Raw genomic sequence first — 22,367 nt, forward strand, 5'->3', positions numbered from 1 at the left:
AATCTGCAAATTAACTAAAGGTATAAAAGCGTAGCATAAAATTGAAATACTCAAGTAAAGAACCTTAAAATTCTGCGTAAGTACAGTACTTGAGAAAATCAGTAGTAGATGTGCAAAATCCGTTTATTTATTTTTTATACCATATACTTTCAACAAACGTCATTGGTTCTGATCTGAAATCTTTGCAAATATACACAAAATCAAACACAACACAATCTAATTGTGACGTAAGTGTAACAAATTATGTCTTATAGATAAAAAATTGTATAGAATTATTTTCGAAAGCAAACTCAAACACAAACGTAACAATGTGCTGTGAAAAATGTAAATGACTTCAATATAAACCTGTCATAAAAGACATCCAAAATACTGAAATGGCAAAAGCATTCATAAGCAATACTAACAAAAAACCAAAATATTAAAATGGTTCTGCGCCTTAAACAGGAAACTTTAAGATTTAAAACATTTTTTAAGCAAAAAAGCAAACAAAATATGACTTAATTCTTTCACAAACTGTTCATCTTTTGCTTGCTCCACTCTATCTTAAAACTATTAACCCTTCATAAAATAAAGACACTTTCCGTTAAAACAGACCTTCACTTTACCCTTGTCAACTTCAGTCTACTTATCTTTGGTGTGAATATTGATGTATGTGAATACACAGTGCAGTCCACTTTAATACTATACGTTATACACACAGAGCTAGGTGGATGCAGGTAAGGCTGTTGCAGTGGGACTGTATGCCGAGGTGGGGAGCAGAAGGCATCAGTGTGAGCTGCAGCATTAGCACAAGCCAAGTTGAGTGGTGACATCATCCATCATTATTGTACCATGGCATAAGCAAGAAGAACGATTATTCAGCTTCGTCTCTCAGGGTGAACCTGGAAGAAATCATTAATTGTGGTGATCATTAAACAATGAAACACTTAAAAAACAGATGCATAGCTAAGTGATACTCCAAAGAAACTTCTCAAACTTCTCCTGCTGGAAAATCTCTCTGCTTAGACGTACTTAACACTCAATATATTATGTCACAGTACCTTCAAAACATGGTAAATACACTGCTGATTATTGAATAACAAGCATTTTAAATAACTCTGAATAAGTGATTTATTTGGTCTGCTACAACGTCTTATTTTGTATTTGTTGTCGCGGCTTTATTTTATTAATTATAAGTCGTAAAGGATGAGAGCCAGGACAAATGCATTTAATTGTTTTATTGTAACATGGACCATCCATGGTTATATATTCAGATGCTTAATACAGCCTCTGTTTGATCAGTGAGGAAACTATGAACTTTATCACTTCAAAACGTAAATACAGTCTACTCTCCTCACCATTCTGTGACACCAATACTCAGGTCAACCTGGGACAACTCGATCTGCACCTAAAGAACAGGAATAAAATGTTAAAGTTGTGAATACATAAAGTGTATAAGCAGTATTTCTGCATGTTTTCAGTGCACTTCAGTGTAAAAGAAAGTAAAGAACACACTTCAAAGCAGTTTAAAGTGACGAGGCAGGCCAGTATCAGTGCAAAGTTTGGGCGCACAACTGTAGATTTACAGCAAAAATCTGTAGCCACATGTGACACCTTTTGGATACACTGATGTTAACTTGTTAGCCTTTAGCTGCTGGATTTTTAATGAGAGCATTTAAAGTAAAATCAGAGTTACAGGTGGAGGTGTCAGACTGACCTGTCCAAGGATGTCGCGGCTTCTGAACGAGGCAGAGTTGTTTTTCACTGATACACTGAGGCGTCTGAATCTTGTCTGATCCATAGACAGATCATACTCAAACCTTTAAAAAAATAACAAAGAAGATAATCATAAACTTTCATGAAAGAAATGGTAGAAAAAGCTGTTTTCAGCCTCAACAATATGGAGATGTCCTGCTTTTCGTTTTATATCATATTAACCTGAACATATTTGGGTTTTGGACTGACAATATTTCCAAAGACCCTCCCCTTGGGCTTTGAGAGACTGGAATGGAAATGTTTTATTTCATTTAGAGCCATGTACTGGGGCTCAGACCCTGCTGGACAGAGGTTCGAATCCATCCCTTTACGTGTGTTACTGCTCTAACTCCCCCTGTCACTCAATAAAGGCTTATTTTGCCCCAAAAAACCTGCTCAGTAATATAATGACAATGAGGTAAGTACCTCTCATTGTATTCTGGGTTGAGGTCTCTTTTCTTCACTGCTGTCTTCCTCTTGGTGGCCTTGCTTTTGTCTGGCAGCAGCATGAGGGAGACATAGCTGTCCACACCATCCTTACTTTGAGACAACAGACCTCTGCAATCAAAAACAGAAAGCATATCTTGAATAACTGTGTATGTTAAAGAATGTTAAGTAACAGTATATACGAATAGTATAAGGCCTCTTTGTGAATTTGAGTTGTCATAAAACAATGTTTCTTGAACAGTAAATTGATAGCTTTTTCAAACAAGACCATTCTTCAATGTAACTGTGAAGTTAACTGTATTTAACAAGTTTAAACAGAAGCTTTGTTTTCTATCAGATGAGTGTTTTTTGTTCTTGCTTCTTTCTGATCAGCAGGAAGATGTGTGAATTGTTCAAAACAAGACAATACAATTCTGTCTTTTCTGTAAAAACATGTTAAAGTACTAGATGATATCTGATAAAATCGTAGTGGCATAGTATGTTGAGCCATGATAAATTCTCAATTGAAAAAACAAAACAAACAAACAATAATATTTTCCCTAAACCAAACTTTAAAAATATCAATTTGTCATTGGTGAGAACACAATCTGACTGGAACACTGCATTTTAAGAGGCTAACCTGCAGGCATGGACGATGACGATGAGCTTTCTGTCCTGTGAGGCGTATGAAAGAGACAACTTCACCTTCCCATTTCCAGGTCCGCAGCCAGACACAGCACATGGCAGAGTCCCGGCACTGATCATATCCACCATTTTGGAATCTAGAACCTATTGAAATCAAATACAGAATGGGAAGAACAAGTATTGTTATTGATTTGTTGTTCTTTAATTCTATAGAACATGTTTATGTGGGCAGGTGTGTTTGGCACCTTGAGTTCAGCCCTGAGCAGGATCTGACTTTCAGCTGAAGCTCCATCCAGATGAAACCACTTGTCCAGGACCAGCTGTGGCTCTCCAAGCATTTCCCTGACAGGAACCACCAGAGATCCCATTGGCTGGTCCCAACCACTGGACAACTGCATTTTAAGAGAGAGGCAGAATGAAAAACACCTTCCAACATCAGTGCTGTTAGATTTGAGATGCAGAATTAATTTGAATAAATGTCTTGCCTTTACTACAAGCATCTGATGTTTAGGGTCATGGACCAGGAAGAAGAAAGACTCATTCCACTGAGGACTGGTGCTGCGCTCGCACAGCTTAAGATATTAAGAAGATATAGAACAGTTAATACAATTATATTTTATCCATCAGACTGACTTAAGAACACCATGCTTCAGGAGTCTCACTTTGGTTTTGTAGGTTGTTTCACCGAGAACCAGCTCAGCTCCTGCTTTGGGTTCCTTTCCACTCTTTTTCAACTGAAGAGGAAGAGAGAGGCATTACAGTTGTATTAGATGAGGAATACCTTTTTAGTGTGCGGTATGTAAAGAATCTGCAGGGACTTACAGGTAGTGAATGTGCTCTATCCATATGGACAAAGAGCAGAGCAGCGGAGGGGACAGCCTTGTTCTTATAAGACTGGAGAGATTGAAGCTGCAGCACCTGAGACATAAAGTGAGGCCTGATAAGTATTTTGTAATGTGAGTTATGTGTGTTGGAATGTGACTAAACAGCATTATCAAGGAGGCTGCATTTGTATGGACAATAGTGCTTGTTTAAAGATTTTAAACAGGAGGTTATATGGAGATGTAAACATAAGTCAGGACTGACCTGGTCAAGTGTGTCTGAATGTGACACAGTGGGAACCCATTCCAGTATCAAGTGGACCCGCCCAGACTTCACATCATTCAGAGTGTACCACTGCAACAGAGATAAAGTCAGTTCAAGAAGCAGGGCAACACCCTGTCTATCAGGAAGTGACACAGAACAGAGTGCAAAAATCACATGGCATGATTCATGATCATGAATTATTGACTAACCTGATCTGTGTACTGGGATCTCATGACCTCATTTAGCTTAATGCTGAATCTGCAAACATGAAAACAGGCAAATGTTTGACAAGATTTTTTATTTCAATGGCTTACCTCCAGAAACATAGAATTCCTATGTTTGGATTTAGTTACAATGGCAGAATTTAGAGGTATTAGTAGCTACACCTTGAGTCAATATTTTAATAAATCCATCCACATCAAATTATCTGTTCATGTAGAGCTCTGGCAGCTGCAGGACACCACTGTGAATAAGATGTTTTTTAAACCAAACTATATACATATATATAATTTTTAATATGAAGTAAATGTGCAATGTTTTTATTTGACCTGTAAGAATGATCAACACGTTTTGATTATGTATTATTGATGCAATTCACTGCAAAGGAATGAAGTCAAATGTGTTTGTCTGTGAATAGGACTTTATACCTTTTATCTTGAGTATACATACAAGTTACTTATCAAAACCATTAAACAGACCTGCCAAGGAAGTCATCAGAGTCTAAATCCTTATCAAATGCTTCAAACTTTATTTCCTGGATGCTGTGACCAGTCAAAACCAGCTGTTAAAAACAAATAAAAAACAACATTTGATTAAAATACAGCAGCTTAACCAAGTTAAACATACAAGACTTAAAATAAAGAATACTTCTTACCTCATACATTTCGTTCCATGTTGGGTTAAGATTCTCTTTGATAACATGACTCTTGAAAGTAACTCCCCCTATGTGGATCTTGACATAAGGGTCGCTCTTGCCCTTCACCATGCCCCCCATCAGGTTATCCTTTGCAACCAGATTCTGGGCCTCCAGCAGGTGAATCCTCAGCAGCCCCTGCAGGATGAAGACTGTAACTGTTAGAAAACATACAGGGAGCACTGAGCCTGAACTATATAATATAGCTTCTATATATATATATTCAGCACAACCTAGATCTTCGGACGTGTGTGACCTCGGAACAACAGAATGATGTATTTCTAGAAAAGAGACATTTTTATCCTTATGTCATGTTTTTTTTATATGAAATTAAAGAACTTGTTCTTTTTGACAGATCTATTTTAGTGCCACTAAATACTGACTATTAGGAGCACATTTTGTCACTCTAATAGGTTAAGGCTTTTTACAAGATAGAAGATACCTTTCAAAATTGTCTGATCTAAATTTGGTTCATGAGAACACATATTTTTATAATTAAATGTCCCTCCCAGACTTCTGTTTACTGTATTAACATTACAATGGTTTGCTCGTTGAATTTTGCACCCAAGAAATTTTCAAAGCAGCTGGCATGACACATGTGCCTATGCAGAAGTTAAAAAGAAAATGCACCATACATGGCCAATCAACAGAGGAAGCTGAAATCACAACAGCAGAGCCTAGTGGGCTATTTAGAGATAACAGGAAGTAGCACATTAACATTGTTTGAAGGGGGGGGTTACTACAACACACATGATGACCATCTGTGACCTGGGAAAAAGTCATTCACTCGCAAATGTTATTGTAAGTGTGATGAATTCTGAGACACACATTTTATATGGAACCCTGATGAACAATTTTTTAGATATTATAGTTTTAAAATATTTTTAAAAACATTTTCTTGATTTATCTTCTTCACTATACTGATGATAACAATATATAAGTATTTACTATAACAAAGAGGCGTATGCTCTTGCTGAAGGAGGTATTTTCTTATTGAGAAAAAGGGGTAGTGACAAAAAACAAATACTCATTATTAAACTTCCACTGTGCAAATCAGGGCTTAAGCTAAACCCACCTCTTTACCAAACTCCTGGCTGGGGCTGGTGTGTGGTGGAAGATCTTCCCCAGCTTCAGGGATTTCTTCGACCTCTGCAGGCCCCAGGGTGTCAGCAGCAATACCAGTTACTGTGGCGTGAGCAAGGTTGCCTAAACCAGTACTACATTAACCAGCAACAAACACACACAGAAATGTATAATTATTTTCATTTTTATTTTTAACCATTAATATAGTGAAAAAGGTGGTCTAACTTGCTGTGTAGCTTACCCTGCTGTTTGTATTTTTCCAGGTTCTGCTGTTTCTGATTGTGTTGGCTGCTCGTCTGGATGCTCTGGCTCTCTCACCAGCTGAGTAAAATTACATTGAAAGTTATGAAGGTGAAAATCGATATGACATATCGATATGATGATACGACATAATTACAACTGACTGTAATGTTCTATGACTCACTGCAGCAGCAGGGGATGTATCAGGTATAGTGTAACTGGCAGCTGGTTGAGGGGGAGTAGCATCCTCTGTGGAAGCCAGATCATCTGCTGCCTCAGAGTGTTTAAACTGGCTGGATACCGCATCAGATCTGAAAGTACACACAGCCGTTAAAAAACACCATACAGACTCCTGACTGGAACTGGATGATGGGGAATATTAGCCTATTAAAGCTTTGCTTCCTTGGCTAGTAATGCAGTTTCAAATGGAGCATTCTTGCTTGTGTAGTCAACAGAGAGGGACTTCATTGCAAACGTTTTAATATGTTTAAATGACACTAAGGGATATTGTTTTGATGGCTTGTGAAGACAGTGGAACAGTCTGCAGTTGTGATGTGTGCATTATCAAATCAGGTGCACACCACTCACTTATCTTTTGTTAGCTCTGAACTTTTTTCGTCTTCACTAGCTGTGGGATCGACAATCTCTTCCTTCTTTGAACAAGGCACAGAAGGCTGTGGAGCTTCAGTCATCCTCGAGCTCAGGATCTGTCAACAACAAACTTCCAGTTGGCTTTTTTGTGTATCAATAAAAATGACAATGGTATCCTGTGTCCTCTCTTACCTTGAGTTCAGCTCTCAGTAGGATCTCACTTTCAGGTAAGGCTCCATCCAGAGGCATCCACTGGTCTAGGACCAGCTGTGGTTCACAGAGCAGCGCTCTCACAGGGACTACAAGAGATCCCATTGGCTGGTCCCATGCACTCGACAACTAGAGAGATATGATGGCAGTCAGAGGTGGAGATGTCCCTGACACAGCAGCAGTCTTCAGATGAACTGCACTACAGTACACTCACCTTCAGTATGAGCATTTCCTCTGTGGGGTCGCGAACTAAGAAGTAGAAAGCCTCCTCCCACTGAGGTGATCTGGAGCGATCACATACCTTCAGGTAGGAAAAGAGAGGTAGGTGGGGCAAGACCTTAGAATGGGCATTTAATAACAAAGTAAATGTGTTCATTGTACTTGTAAGGTGTTTCTTCTCTTTCCCGTGGTATTTTGATCATTCATTCATCTGTGTGTACTTTTCAATACCACCATTGGGTGGTGCCAGGTTACATTTTTTTTTTTTAAGTTCTGACCAAAGCAGCTTTTTATAATTTTGAAAGTATTTTGATCCATTTTCAAACACACTCATATAGTTTTGGGGGAAATGTTGATGGGGATTTCATCATGACATTCTATTGACTAACTGATTAACGGAACCATTATTAGTTGCTCTATAAGCTTGTAAAGACAAACTGTAGGTATTAGTGTTTGTTTAATTTCTTCATCATCAGTTTCATACCTTGGTTTTGTAGGTTGTGTTACCAAAAACAAGCTCGACCCCAGCCTTGGGCTCCTTTCCACTTTTCTTAAACTGAACACAGAAAGACACATAGCATTATGTGAGTAATTTGTATTCACCCTCTGTCATTAAGGCAACAATGAGATGAAATCCAACTTCCCTTTCTCTCTAAAAATAAAACATTCCTGAATCATTGCATCATAAAATCCAACTGCAGAGAAGCAAAGGTTTTCCACTTTGTGCAACGACAGGATGTGTTAATCAATATGTGCTTTCCAAACAGCTGCCATTCTACACAGCACAGAATCAAATTACAAGGGACTCACAGGCAGGGAGTGTGCTTGGTCCACATAGATAAAGAGCAGGGCTGCAGAAGGAACAGTCTTGTTCTTGTAAGACTGGAGGGATTGTGCTCGCATCACCTGCAGCAGAGAATCAAATGACAAATACAATATGATGACTCAGCACTGATGTGCACAGTGAACAGAGCAGGGTATCATATTTGGAACAGCACAGATGTGGGAGGAATAGGCAAATTAATTGATAAAGATAAAAAGTATATGCATGATTGAGAGAGCAAACATAAACAACTGACAGAAATTGCACTTACTCGGTCCATGGTGTTATTATGGGACACTGCTGGTACCCACTCTAGTATCAGGCGAACACTTCCAGACTTTACGTCATTCAGGGTGTACCACTGAAACAGAAACGTGCACTTAAATACAGCCTGAGATTACACCACAGCTATTACTAAGGTACAGTAAGACATGTAATACTGACCTGGTCTGTGAACTGGGAACGGATGACGTCTGCCACACTGATTTTGCACCTGCTCACAAGTAAACACATTTGCACATTTCAGGGAATAGCACAAGTTAAATCAGAACCTTAAAAATTCCTAAATCATAACATCGAAATTATTTATAATTTCTAACGTTTGAAAAAATGTAATGGTACAGAGTATAGAAAAAAAACTAATGGCTTCTAAATTCTTTATCTGTAAATCAAAAATAAATGGCACACCGTATGGTAATAACCTGTGATTCATCTTTATAGTAAATGAACTAAAGTTTGGGCTTTCAAACTTGTTGAGGCAATTAAGCTTTCCAGTCATAGTCTGACAAACTACAAACTTCCACGCTAGACCTTACCTGCCCAGGAAGTCATCCTGGTCCATGTCTTTGTCAAACAGCTCTACCTGCACCTCCTGTCCTGACTGAGGCCTCAGCACCACCTGAGAAAACACAAAACAGATCAATAAAAATGAGGTGACTAACATTAAGTATTAGCATTGTCATCTTTATTTGAAATCATGCTCATGGTAAATAATACACACCTCATACATCTCATTCCAGACTGGGTTGAGATTCTCCTTGATCACATTACTCTTAAATGAGATATCTCCAACAGAAATCTTGGCGTAGGGGTCACTCTTGCCCTTCATCATACCACCCATCTTGTTATCTTTGGCAACCAGGCTCTGGGCCTCCAAGAGGATGATTCTCAGCAGCCCCTATAGGAAGTGATATTTTGAAGTCATATTGTCTCTATTTTAATTTAATGGGATTGTGATATGCATGTATCTGCTCCTGTAGATCCTTTTTTGTCATGTTACCTCACTGGCAAAGCTGAGGTCTGGGGAAGTATGAGCAGGCTGTGCTACGGCAACGGTTGGTAGATCTTCCACCTTCTCCTCAGTCACATGAGCCGCAGTTTCCTCCTTTACATCAACATCTTCATGCAAGGTCACTGCAGAGGCAATAGTCTCCACAGGTGTGTCCACTGAACTTGACCTGAGTAAGAGAAGCAATACAAACTTTGAAGTGACAAAAGGACAAACGGTGAGTAAGGACAGACATTTTGAATGAATTATCTCACCTCAGCACTGTGTCTGCCTCCTGTTTCTGCTTAGAAGGGGAAGGGTCTGACGTTGTAGTGACCTTAGCTTTATCAACGGCACCCGGGCATTTACTGGGAATCAGCATCTGTAGTTGAGTTGATATTATAATCATTTGACATTGTTAACATGCAATGAAGCTTACTTCAATGTATATATCAATATCAGTACAGCATTAGAGAAGTATAACATTAGAGAACTGACTCAAAAGTCTCATGACAACAAATGTAAAGATATAGATAAGAGAAAAGCTGAAATACATAGAACATCATTATGCTGAGTAAAAGAAATATAGAGGTAGACATTAGGGACTCCAAAAATATAACAGTCCACACAGAGAAGACCTTTAGGCAGGGAAAGAAACTGAGAAATGTATGTATTGTGAAAAAAAATACTTAAAAAGGACAAAATTAGTATTTCAAATAAATAGCAACAGACCTTGAGTTCGGCCCTCAGAAGAACTTGACTCTCAGGTGAAGCTCCATCCAGATGGAACCACTGGTCCAGGACCAGCTCCGGCTCAGAGAGCAGCTCTCTGATAGGAACCACCAGGGAACCAATGGGCAAAGTCCAGCTGTGAGAGAGCTGGAGAAACAAAATGCAGGGTGATAGAATAGTAAGCATTTAAACATCTGAGCTCATACTGTATGTGTCTACGTGACAAAAACTCTTTCTGTGAAGACCGCATACCTTAACAACAAGAATATCCTCTCTGGGATCTCGGACCGGGAAGCAGAATGCCTCATTCCACTGAGGAGATGTGGTACGATCACACACCTACAGAAATGCAAGAGTCAGTCAATATTACTGGCAAATATAATGTCACTCTAACATTAAATCAGGGATTCTTGAGACAAGGGACAAAATGGGTTTTTAATTTCTAAAAATAAAATGTTGATTTTTCCAAAATATATCTATATATTATATTTGTCCCAGGTGCTGGCCTTTTGATGCTGTTGAAATACAATCTCCCAGGTTTAACATTTTAAACATTTTTTTCATGTTTGCTGGACAAGCCTGGGATTTTGTCAACACCATAAGACACAAAGAAACATAGAAATATGTATTTTGAATAAACTTATTGCAGTTATTTTGACTACTGGAGGTTATTTTAATCTGTGTTATTCAATCCATGTTTTTAAACTAATACTATTACTTTAAAATATATATATTATCAAGCTGCCAATTATTATAACTGGGGAAATATACATGTTCACATTTATTTTTTAATCTCAAAAACAAACAATGTTAGTCAGCAATACAGAAATTACACATTTATTTAGGAAATGCAGTGCTTTTGTTGAGATAATGTGAGAAAATGTAATAAAATATCTTTTTAAAAACAAAAATGAACAGAAAACTCATCTTATGGAGTTGACCAGCTGTTTACGGTGTTGACGCACATCTTACGGTGTTGACGAATTAGAAGAGAACTGGAGATAACTTCATTTAACATGGCCATTGAACTTCAAAAACTCAACTTTTCAACTGTAACATTTCAGGATAAAAGGCCATTTAATATCAATCGTTATTTTTGCACTCACACCCACTTTAAAAACAGGAACTTGGCAGTAGGCATATCGGATCTCTTGAAAAGTCCATAAACTCATATCTGATCTATTGAACAGTCCATAAACTCATATTGGATCTTTTGAACAGTCCATAAACTTATATCAGATCTCTTGAACAGTCCATAAACTCATCAAATTTACAGATCATGGAGAAAAACACTAAGAATATTCATTAATTCAGCCTTTGGAAATGGAAAATTCTCTGTAAATCTTGAACTCATCTTATATCATGGCATGAATTTAAACACCTGGCAACAACCGATTGAAAAGGTCCTCATCTAGGAAGTCCATGACCTCTGAGGAGAGCTGGTAGATATCCCTTGTGCGGCTTGTGCGGACTGGTAATGATGGGTGAATTTTGACTATGATGTCAGTAGATGGAACATAGCAGACATCCTGGCACCCTTGTTTCCTTTGGAAACGACTACATGGCCCATGAGGGTGGAAAAAATCCACTTGAACATCCCCTTGTTCTTGATGTGTTTTAAGCACTTTAGCCAGCCACCAATTGTAGTCATAAACCACAGCAAGCCAATCCTCTGTGTTGATGTCACTCGGCCCCACTGCTGACATTAAGCCCTCAGGTGCTCTGATCGGCTCCTCCTCCATTGCCTCCACTAACATGGCAAGAGGACTCTGAACAGCCCGATGCTCATCTGCATGCTGTGGTGTGTGTGGTGTGGTGTGGTGTGCAACTGGATTAAAACAGCGGCAGATTTGTGGCTCATTACAAAAGCATGAACTATGCCTACAGTAGATGGTATTGCCCCGAGCTACCACTTGATGAACCTTTCTTGTTCCTGAGATGGGTCGTAGGGACTTGGGGAGGACAGCATCATAAGCCAGGAAATCATCAGTGCTGACATAGTGTAGGTGGACTCCACTTAGCCTGCTGGACACAAGCTGATGAAAAGTCATGCCATTGACGATGTCCACTCCTCCAAGAACCATTCTGTCAGCACACCGCTTAACTGTTGCCCCAATACCATCCGGGGCGCCCTTTCCGTGGGATGTAGGGAAGAAGTTCCATGTTACATTGTTGAACCCCAGTCGAGGAGGGATGGTGGAGAGGAGGAGAAAGTTCTTTTTATTTTTGTATTGTTTACTTGGACCATCAGACCAAAAGTGAATTGTGTCAATGTGGGGGAATCTGGTATGAATGTCCTTCAGAACTTCATCCATGTAGGTCCATATTGCTGCTGCGTCTTGGCGCTTGGACTCGGAAATTGTGCAAAAAGCTTGTTTTTCTTGCTTGGTGTAAAACATGCCTGTATGGAGCGTTATCAGTGGGAGATTTTGGCCATAGTGGCAGGATTGTACTTCGGAGCTGTATTTGCATTTCCATGCTTCAGAGAAATCGATATGCACAATCACTGTTCTTTCATTGCAATTTTCAATCATGTTTCGGTACTCTTTGGATTGATTTTGAACAAGATGGACATGGGTGGTTGTTTCGTTTCTTAATTTGTCTTGGTAGAGATCCATCAGCTCCGACAGAGTACCCGTACGTTTCTGTAGTCTGGTATGAAAGTGAACTCCATCCTCTGTTTTCTCTTCGACCCGTTCCCACTGCTTCCAGTCCACTTTTGTTTTCCCTTGCTCTAAAGGCAGACTTGATGATTTGTGAAGGCATCTTGCACAGGTGCGCAATAGACACGATTCACTTGGTGGAGAACAACAGACAAGCTGAAAACTCTCTTTAAGCTTGCTGGTTGACACAGCCTGGAAAGATTTCAAAACATCAAGCATGAGCGTGGCGTTTTCATGGATCTGGCACTGACAAGTGTTTCGATCTGAGGTTTTGGGTGGTGTTATGTAGAAGGGACGTAGTGCACAGAAAGAGGAATAACTCAGGCGAATGCTGGGGTTTTGCTCAGTATATGACTGGTGGAGATTCTGCATTGTGTCTGTCATTACCATCCTTTGACGTTTCACTTTTTTTCTTGTGATGGTGTCTTGCTTGTCTGTCGTGATTCTTGAATTGTTTTCAAAAAATGTGTGAACCACTGAGGAGATTGTCTGGAGGTAACTGGGCTTTCTTTGGATTGGTGTGTTTTCTCTGAGTGTTTTGTAGCTAAGGCCAAATTCACGAACCTGATGCATCAGGCGATACTTTTTGAGGATTTTGCCAGACAATGTGGTGTGTGGATGCCGTGGTGTTGAATTAAATGGGCAAATGATACATTTAAATCCCATTTGTCAACACCATAAGGTAAGTGGTCAACTCCATAAGACAACATTTCTTACGGAGTTGACGTCTGATGGAGTCTTACGGAGTTGACGATATCTTCAATTTTTCATCATAACATGTGATTTCTTTGCAGAAGCCATCTTGTTTATCACTAGCTGCTAGTGGCCTCAACAATAACGTTAGATTAAACTTTTATTTCTTGATAAAATCACATAAACCTTGAATTTTATCGACCATGGTGTTGACACTCTATGGTTGTGACATAGCTGGTTTTGTAAAAGAAGATAATTAAGGAGAAATATGAGAAATATTTTCTTACCAGAGCAGTGGCCTCATGGCATGTCCACCAAACAGCAAGTGGAAAAGGGGTCCTTAGAGTATGAGTTGGCCAATATAATGGCTGTTTTTTTGCATTTTTAGAAAAATCTTATGGTGTTGACAGAAACTCCGGACGCGATTTCAATCACGTAAAAAGTACATAAATATATATTTTTAATTGTAAATTTCTATATAGTTTGAATAATTACTTAAAATACATGATCACAGTAGCTATTGTGTTTGTTTTATTTTAATTTTAACAATTATTTAAGTATTGTAAAGTCATGGAACTTGCTTTCGGACAAGGGTATTTTGGGGTTCAGGCAGCACACTAGGTGATGTAAAATAAAATATATGTGTAAAAAAGCATTAATTCACATTTTGTGGTATAAATAAGTTCTTGTTTTATTGTTTAATCAAATTATTGGACATTTTTTAAACACATTTTAAGAATTACAATGAGTTTTATCTCTCGGACATGTTTTGTCCCTCATCTCAAGAATCCCTGAAATATAATCAGAGCTATAGAAGTACAGTATTACTCATAAGCTGAACAAAGTTTGAAGTCTTACTGTAGTTTTCCTGGACATTTCTCCAAGTGTAACCTCTGCTCCCACTTTGGGCTCTTTGCCACTCTTCTTAACCTGTAGAGAGACAAACAAAAAAATAATAAAACGTTTGTATTATAAACATTAACTGCATTACTTGACATTATCAGTAAGGAAAAGACTTACTGGTAAGCCATCTGCTTGCTCCATTAAGATAAACAATAGACCAGCAGATGGAACCGCCTTGTTTTGGTAGGACTGCCTTGAATGGAACTGCAGAACCTGAAGACACAGGAACACCCAAGTAAGAGTGGATCAAGCTTAACAGAACAGTTCTCAAATCCACGAATAATCTGGAAATATAGACCTGGTCTAATCTGTCTGACTCTGAGGCTGTCTGCATCCATTCTAGTATCAGGTGAACACGACCAGACTTCACATCACTGAGGGTGTACCACTGAAAGAAGAATTTAAATCATCCGTTATATAAAATACAGGAACTGTGTTTTGTGTTACAAATGTATTTAAAGAGGGTTAAGGGAATATAAGGGAGTAAGACTCAATTTTGATCACAGTCTTTAAAGCTAAACATGTAGCAATGTGTTTGGCAAAGTGAATCCCACCTGGTCAGTGTACTGTGAATCAATGATGTCCTTCAGACTGATCTTCAGCCTGTATGTCAGGAAAGGTGAGATTAGAATATTTTTTTTTGTCCATTTATTTTATTTAAAAACTGGATTATTTAAAGCTATTGTACCTGCCCATGAAATCATCCTTCATGTCCATGTCTTTATCAAACACCTCCACATGCAGGTCCTGGCCATGCAGCTGGGTGAGAATTACCTGAGTCGTAAAGAAAAGGTAGCAAATTGAAGAAACCATTTCACAACAAAGCTGTGTTCTTTCAATGAATAACCCTGTTTTATTTACCTCATACATCTCATTCCATGTGGGGTTGAGATTAGTCTTGATAACCTGACTTGTGAAGGTTTCCCCCCCAATGTTGATCTTAACATAGGGGTCACTCTTTCCTTTCACCATGCCCCCCATCATATTATCTTTAGGAACCAGGTTCTGCCCTGCCAATAGGTGGATTCTAAGCAGTCCCTGAAAGAAAAGGACAAATGCATTAGATAAGACAAAACACAATTCTAAACACAAATCATTCCTCTTGTCGTCATTTACCTCTGTAGCAAAGCTAGGATGAGGAATGGTCTGCTGCGGCAGCTGTTTGGATGTTCCAGCCTCCAGATTAGATGACACATCAGATGAAATGTGTTCCTCATCTAACCACAAGACCTATGTATCAATAGAAAAGAGTCAACATAAATAGGCTGAATAAAATGTGCCTAAAACCCAGAATCTTATGTCATTTATTCTCAGCTGGGACACCATTATACATTTAAGTTTTGTCTTTGATTCAAAGGTTAATTACATCCTACGTTGTGCTGTCCTTTATTGCTTGTTTATTTATTGTTCATTCATTCATTGGATCAGTGTATGAGACTTGTTGCCATTTACCCTGAGGACTGTGTTGACATAGATGCGGCTGGCATCTCCGGAGTTGTCCAACTGGAACCACTGGTCCAGAGAAAGATTAGAATTGGACAGCAGACGGGACAAAGGGATTTTCAGACTGCCCAATGTCTGCACACGATCAGCGTCCTTCACCTGATTGATTTAACAGAAATGGAAAATCAAAGTTAGACCACAGCTTATTTGGGTAATACCAAACGCAAAGATCAGCGTCAAGAAGATAATCTTATGAACTGAACCTGAATGTCTATGTCCTGGTTGCGAGGGTCCTGGATGAAGAAAGTAAAAGCTTCCTCCCACTCAGGATTAATGGTTGTGTAACAAGTCTAAGGCAAGAATAAAAGGTGTGCATATGAAATAGAAATAAATGAAATATAATCTACGGATATATGATGAGCCTTCCCAGTAGATATACCTTGCTCTCTCTAGTGATGTCTTGCACAGACAACTGCACCATGGGATTGGGCTCTTTGTTTCCCTTCTTCATCTAAAAAGACACACAAGTACAGACAAATGAATACACAGTAAGGCATGTGACAATCTGCTCCCAAAAGCAAAGCAGAAAATAGACTTATCTACCACCCTGACAACACATGGTTAGTGTGAATAATAGTGTATATATGGTTACCATACCAACAACACAAATAACAGACAGGAAGTACCATACCGCATGGCACGATCAGGAAGTTTAAGTTTGCATTGAACAAAACCACAAAGATTCTGTCACTGCTGTGCCCTTTTGTATAACTTGACAACAGAAATAGAAATAGTAAGAAATATTTCTTTAACCGCTCTGGACAAAGTTAGTCACACGCGTCACGCTGCAAAAAAGGACACGGGAGGGTTAGAGGCCACAGCAACAGCTTTGTGGAATGTCAAGACAGGTGGCAGATACAGCTCTGCCCCAGTTTGAGCACAGACAGGAAACAGCTCTGAGCTGAGCACGAATGTGGGCAAAGAGGGAAGAGATATTTGACTCACAGGGAGTGCCTCAGCTTTGTCCAGATACACAACCAAGATGGCTGAAGAAGGGGGGTCTGCAGTCTTACTGATGACACTTTCATTCTTCTTTAAGACCTGGAGGAGAATGGCAAAAATGTTTGTCTGTTTATTAAAGTAAAAACAAAAATCCATAATGAATCAGCGGAAAGAATGTGATTCGAACCTCCTCTAGTCTATCAGTGCTAGGCAGCAAGGACAACCACTCCAGTCTGAAATGAACTCGTCCTGAAGTAATTTCTTTCAAGGTGAACCACTGGGAAGACAGGAAGAAATACATTTACAATCCGAATATTCAAAAATTGCTTACACAAAATGTGACTGAGGAGGTCAACAGAATTCTACTTACATTATCAACAACGATGGATTTCTTCACAATACCCAAATCCAGTTTGGTCCTATATGGAAAAGGAGTGTACGAAATAATTGGATAAGAAGAAAAAATTGTATTGCAAAAATTAAAAGGATTTTAAAAAAAGAAAGCAGATGCTTTAACTTTTAAGAAATGGCATGCTTGCAACTAGCCATGAAAGTTAACATATGAGGGTGGGATTTAATGTTGGCACACAAGAGACATGAATATGAACATGTACCTGCCCAGGAAATCATCCTGGTCTGTGTCTTTGTCATAAACCTCCACCTCCAACTCTTGACCAGGCACTTCATGGACTATAACCTGATGTACCAGACACATACAGGGACATGAGGACTGACAAAGGGATTTGAATGGAAGCTGGCTGCGTCCTTATGCTACCATGAATGAAAAATGAACATTCCTAACTCTGTAACAATTTAATCCCTCAAAAACAGTAAAAGTGATATGATATATGATTGAGTCTTCCAACACCTGTGCAATGATGACATACATTTAAAAATGTCCATACATCTCCCAGTATTACCTCATAAATCTCTTCCCACTTGGGACAGTCTGTGTTGTCAACATGTTTGGAGGTGAAGGTCTGAGGGCCAACCCTCAAAATGGCATAGGGGTCGGACAAGCCAGCCATAACCCCTTTCACATAGTTGTCCTTGGCTGCTAGATTCTGTGCCTCTAGTAGGTGGATGCGTACCACACCCTAAGAAAGAAAAAGAGGGACCAAGATGAAAGATATTCTTGTGGACGGAGATGTTTATATAAAGTATTATGTACTGTATACATAGTAGTCTCAATTTATCTGTAGATGCATGGCAAGGCTTTACCCTGGGCAAAGGAGAGCGTAGCTGGGCCAGATGGAGGCCTGGAACCAGTGGGACAACCAGGCGGTTGGGCAGCACCAAGAAGGAGGCAATGGCATCCATAATCATGCTGTCAGACATGACACTGAGACAAAGAGACAGCATTTTCATGGAAATGTACAGCAGTATTGCCTATATAATGTAGAATATTGTGTATAATAAAACCCACACATGAATAAAAACATTGTTAAGTTGTGTCTTTTATAAGATATTGGCTAATACTAGTGTGGAAAACTAATGAAAGCTTATCTCAGCACAACTCACTTCAGTCCAGGGACGTCTAACAAATTAGTTAGTCCAGTCCAATTGATGTCTAGTTTCTGGGAAGAGATAAGACAGATAAATGTGCTGTGTGAAGCAAATCAATCAGGATGGCTGTGAAATCAATAGCCTGAATGCAATACTCTACTGAGATCCATGGTGGTCACAGTAATGGGGGTTGAGAGTCAATGAGAAAAAAGGACAAAAAGAGGTGAATGTGGATGGACCTACAGGCCGCTGGATGAAAAACATGGTGACCGCACCCACTATGGGAACATCTCCGATCAGAGGCTCAAGAATAACCCGCATCATCCCATGTAGCTAAGGACAGAAGCAGAAAGGATGTCACATCTTTGTGTTCCTGGCAAGCAATAGTGTAATTCCGTCAATAGTTTACATCTAGGCTTGAAAAAAAGACAGACCTGTATTCCTTTGACTCCAGCTTTGCAGAAGTATCTCTTCACCTCAACGTTGATCTCTACATTGCCCACATAGCTGAGGATACAAGTACAAAATTGTCAGCTATAATAATGCCTTCTTAAAGCTGTGAGAGGTGACGGCAACTCACAAATCCAAAGAGCAATGGATATACATTCACCTAATATATAGATCAAGCAGGACTTGTCCTTTGTCATTCTCGGTGTGAGCCTTGATCCCTACAACCTTCATAGCCTGCAACACAGAGAATACACCTTCAGCACACTATAAACAAAATGCACAACTTGTGTGAAGCTTTACAGCAGTGGCATATTATAGTTCACTTGTCAATGGCATCACCTTGTCTCCCATGTCCACTTTTGTGAAGCTGAGGGTTTGGAGGTGGTTGCTTGAGGCTCGGATAGATGGAGCGATGGTTTCCACCAGCAGCTTCTCAAGGTATTGGCCGACAAATGGCCACACCTGCTGCAGCACCTAAGCAGGACAGTCAGAACACTAAAGTTATAAGCTGCTTTTATTAGTTAGAGCATAACTTACAATATGCACACCAGAAGATAGACATTGCAGCACAAAGTGGGACTACTATAAATGACTTTGATATGTAAGCTACACACTAACAAAACGATCTTGGCTTCAAAAAACAAAAAGAATGACAGAGAAAGCTGTTGCCAGTTGCCTCTCTTCAGCTGTTAGTCGTCTCCTTTCTCCTCACAATGAATCCTATGCTGTACATGTGCTCGCTTTTCACAACATAATGTTGTGTGATAATTAATGTTGCTACATAAACATATTAAGTATTTAGTACTTTGGGGAAAGAACTAAAAGCAGAGGCAATGCTTGTTTGTGTGACTGTGGAAAAAAGGAAAAAAAACAGAGTTGGTTTCAGCGGGGCATAAGTGGAGAGTGAGTCATCAGCCGCCTGCTCTTGGGAGAGATGCAGCTCGAGCAACATGGGAATCTGCTGACCTCCCCTCCAGTAACCAGTCTCAAATCTGTCCTTTGTCTCGCTCTCTGAGCCTTAGATCTCGTGGTCCTGTTAGCATGAATACTTTTATTGCTGTATGTTTATATTATTGGCTGAAGTTTCTCTAGGCAAGAAAAGCAAAGATGGTTAGGAGGGGGGGGGGGACAATGGCTGCGGTTTTATTTAGTTTGAGGGACTGGGTAGCTCCTCCCCCATCCTGTGAGCTAGACTGTAATGAAATGGAAATGTTGAGAGGGTTGCCTGGCACTGAGCCTGCTCTCTGCAGTACAGGGATAGTGGATACGTTAATGGGGGAGTGTCTTTTTTATGAAACATGGCAGCCGCAGCAGTGCTACCAACCATCAGCTAGCATCCGTTATTACCCTAGCATACTCTAGCAAGTGTCTATCAACACAACAGCTGAACAGACAGGCATGTGTTTGCTGTGGGCTTAATAAAGGAGGAAACACTTGTGTGTCTTTGTATGTGTACCACTCTGATAAACCAATAAATTGTACCTTATTCAGCCATTCAACCTTCTCAACATCTGGAAAGCTGACCTGAAGGAAAGAAAAACAATGAGTGTACCTACTTAAATTATGCAAAGGGCCTGATAAACATACAACAGGATAGGGAAGTGATTCAGACGTTACTAATGCAGGTCTGGAAATGTCATCAATAGCATTTTTGAAATCATCTCATTGCTTTGTGCACCAGGTTTTAAACTGTTCTGAAATATTTTCAAAATGAAAAGGAAAGCAGATAAGTGCTGCAACTGTCCAGATCATTTAAATTTCATTAATTGTCTAATTTCTTTAGAAATTCTTAAACATATCATTTGTTTTGCACAACAGAGAGAAATGTGGACATGCCCCTTTCTTAAGGCTTTAATAAGTAGCATTCTGCCTGCTTATGCAATATGAAAACTAAACAAGTTCCGACAGGAACCTCATTTGGGTGTGGCTAGATGCTCTGATTTAAAACCAGCCCATGTGGCTTTCAGCATTTCCATTTAGGGTAGATTTACTCAGGATGTATAACTTGCAAATCAAGACTAGTATACCTCCTGCACATGTTCGATCTACCTTAACCTGAAATTGCAGTCGCTTAGTTAAAGTTTTGTTATAGTGGTTGGCAATGCACTCAAAATTGTCTTGTTTTGATCCAACAAGTCTAGAAAAACGAACATACTCACAGCAAGGTTGTTAACTGGCTTTAAAAAAATAACGGGTTATATCCTAAATATAGCAGATGATGACAGACACCTGACTGCATGCATCAATTGCCCATATTTAATTTGCAACATAAAAAAAAAGTTAGGGCACTGAGTTTAAAGCCATTGATTGAGCTCATTGGCTGTGCCTGTATATTATTGCCTTTGGTAAAAACCTTCTAAAAACAAAAAGGGATGCCAGGATCCTATTGGGTTAAAACATGACTGTAGTGACGCCATAACAGCCCAAAATTATTATAAAGGCTCTTATTTACTGGGATTATCCTGCACATCCCTGTTCTGATACTATGATTTTATGGTCCAATGCTAAGCGTTGTCCTGCTATACGTAACGTGGGGGTTACATAAGGTCAACGCGGGTTAAAGTTGTTTTATTGGGGAAGATTTTTTGAAGATAGAAGTCACATACTGACAGAGGTAGGCTAATGTCTTACCCACGCAGGGAGGTCTCGCTTGTTTTTAGACACTTTCTTGAATGTGTATTCCTCCTCGTTGTTGAGCAGCTGTATGGCTGACTTCAGGCGGTTCTCCTTGGCTTCTCGGGCATGTTTCCATCCCGTGTAGACCATCATACCGAACACCAACAGGCTGGTGCTGACACGGTAGTACCCCGCCAGGTAGACTGGCAGCAAGGCGCCGAGACATTTTCCAAACGTCCAGAGCACCGCGACTGCGCTTATCCCTTTGGGTTTGGTACCCTCTCTCTCTGCGGTGATCAGGGCTTTCTTCTCGGTGTCCGCTGTGCTCACACACTCGGTGCCCTTCGCCTCACTCGGTACTGGTGTCTCGCTTTCCATTGTGGTATTCGCTAGAAACCCTCACTGATGTTACAGTTAGGTCAAATATTCAGTTTAAAAGTGCTCGTTAGGACCAACGGTTAGTTAACGTGTCATTTCTAACGTCGGCTAGCTCCTGTTGTAACAAGCGCACCGCCGCACGTTGCGTGTACCCTCGCTAGTACGCCCTTTGTCCAAGGCGCATCTTTAATAATATAATTTGGTGAAGTTTTACTGAGTCAGTGCGGGGTCCATGAGAAGTGGCACACAAGTTCTGCCCCCACCCAGTCCCGTTATCCGGATAAAAACACGCCCACAGTCTGAAGCAAAAAAAACATCTTTGACTCTTTCGCTGCTGAGGCAAGACACTAATTCGATGTATAGTAATCGCCGTTTTTACTGCAGCATTGCGTTATCAGAAAGCTAGAGATTCCACATTAATCAAGGTTTTTTTCATTTTCTATACAGGCACTTGACCTGCCTGTCGAAGCAAAGCTCAGCTGAATATAGAATAAAGTCCCAGCGTCCATCAGATTGTTAACCCACAAGTCCCTCTTGTCAGTTCATTCTGCTGCTCCAGTTTATTTAAAAACAGCAGAGTGGACATTCTTATAAATCCCTTAAATCCAGTGTGAGCACACAAGCCTGGGTTGTTCTTCCAAAGGTACACCAGCAAATATTCCACTTGTTTAAAGAGAAACACGGATATGAGGCTACTGAAGAAGCAGATGGTATTTTAAAGTTTACCTAGTGACTCCACCCAAA

At 39.8% G+C, this 22,367-nt stretch overlaps 1 protein-coding gene across 1 annotated transcript; it reads right to left on the reverse strand.

The window, feature by feature from the left end:
• Positions 1–105: 105 nt before the first annotated feature.
• On the reverse strand, positions 106–22,316 carry esyt1b (extended synaptotagmin-like protein 1b). The gene is made up of 52 exons (XM_063910114.1): positions 21,261–22,316; positions 20,112–20,153; positions 18,969–19,103; positions 18,790–18,863; positions 18,614–18,686; positions 18,423–18,512; positions 18,195–18,250; positions 17,895–18,015; positions 17,594–17,770; positions 17,288–17,370; positions 17,044–17,092; positions 16,861–16,950; positions 16,677–16,772; positions 16,111–16,182; positions 15,935–16,021; positions 15,681–15,830; positions 15,345–15,458; positions 15,090–15,266; positions 14,917–15,002; positions 14,783–14,831; positions 14,527–14,616; positions 14,346–14,441; positions 14,184–14,255; positions 10,222–10,308; positions 9,970–10,116; positions 9,513–9,619; positions 9,250–9,427; positions 8,971–9,147; positions 8,786–8,868; positions 8,415–8,463; positions 8,242–8,331; positions 7,958–8,053; positions 7,632–7,703; positions 7,143–7,229; positions 6,911–7,057; positions 6,716–6,834; positions 6,312–6,438; positions 6,129–6,208; positions 5,880–6,021; positions 4,766–4,942; positions 4,590–4,672; positions 4,101–4,149; positions 3,892–3,981; positions 3,628–3,723; positions 3,468–3,539; positions 3,291–3,377; positions 3,051–3,197; positions 2,801–2,949; positions 2,161–2,292; positions 1,697–1,799; positions 1,338–1,387; positions 106–881 (listed from the first exon to the last, which is right to left on the reverse strand). Exons 1-52 carry the CDS (start codon positions 21,621–21,623, stop codon positions 854–856), a joined length of 5,493 nt encoding a protein of 1,830 aa, XP_063766184.1. The 5' UTR covers positions 21,624–22,316; the 3' UTR covers positions 106–853.
• Positions 22,317–22,367: the final 51 nt, after the last annotated feature.

This window comes from Eleginops maclovinus, chromosome 20 (assembly GCF_036324505.1).
Source record: "Eleginops maclovinus isolate JMC-PN-2008 ecotype Puerto Natales chromosome 20, JC_Emac_rtc_rv5, whole genome shotgun sequence".
Classification (NCBI taxonomy): domain Eukaryota; kingdom Metazoa; phylum Chordata; class Actinopteri; order Perciformes; family Eleginopidae; genus Eleginops; species Eleginops maclovinus.

Excerpts from the sequence above, each read along its gene's own strand:
- esyt1b (XM_063910114.1), bottom strand. The coding sequence starts at position 21,623 with ATGGAAAGCGAGACACCAGTACCGAGTGAGGCGAAGGGCACCGAGTGT. Across the intron at positions 17,771-17,894 it reads TACGCTCTCCTTTGCCCAGG|GGTGTGGTACGCATCCACCT; the intron begins GTAAAGCCTTGC and ends TTTCTTTCTTAG. Across the intron at positions 14,832-14,916 it reads AAGGATGATTTCATGGGCAG|GCTGAAGATCAGTCTGAAGG; the intron begins GTACAATAGCTT and ends CCTGACATACAG.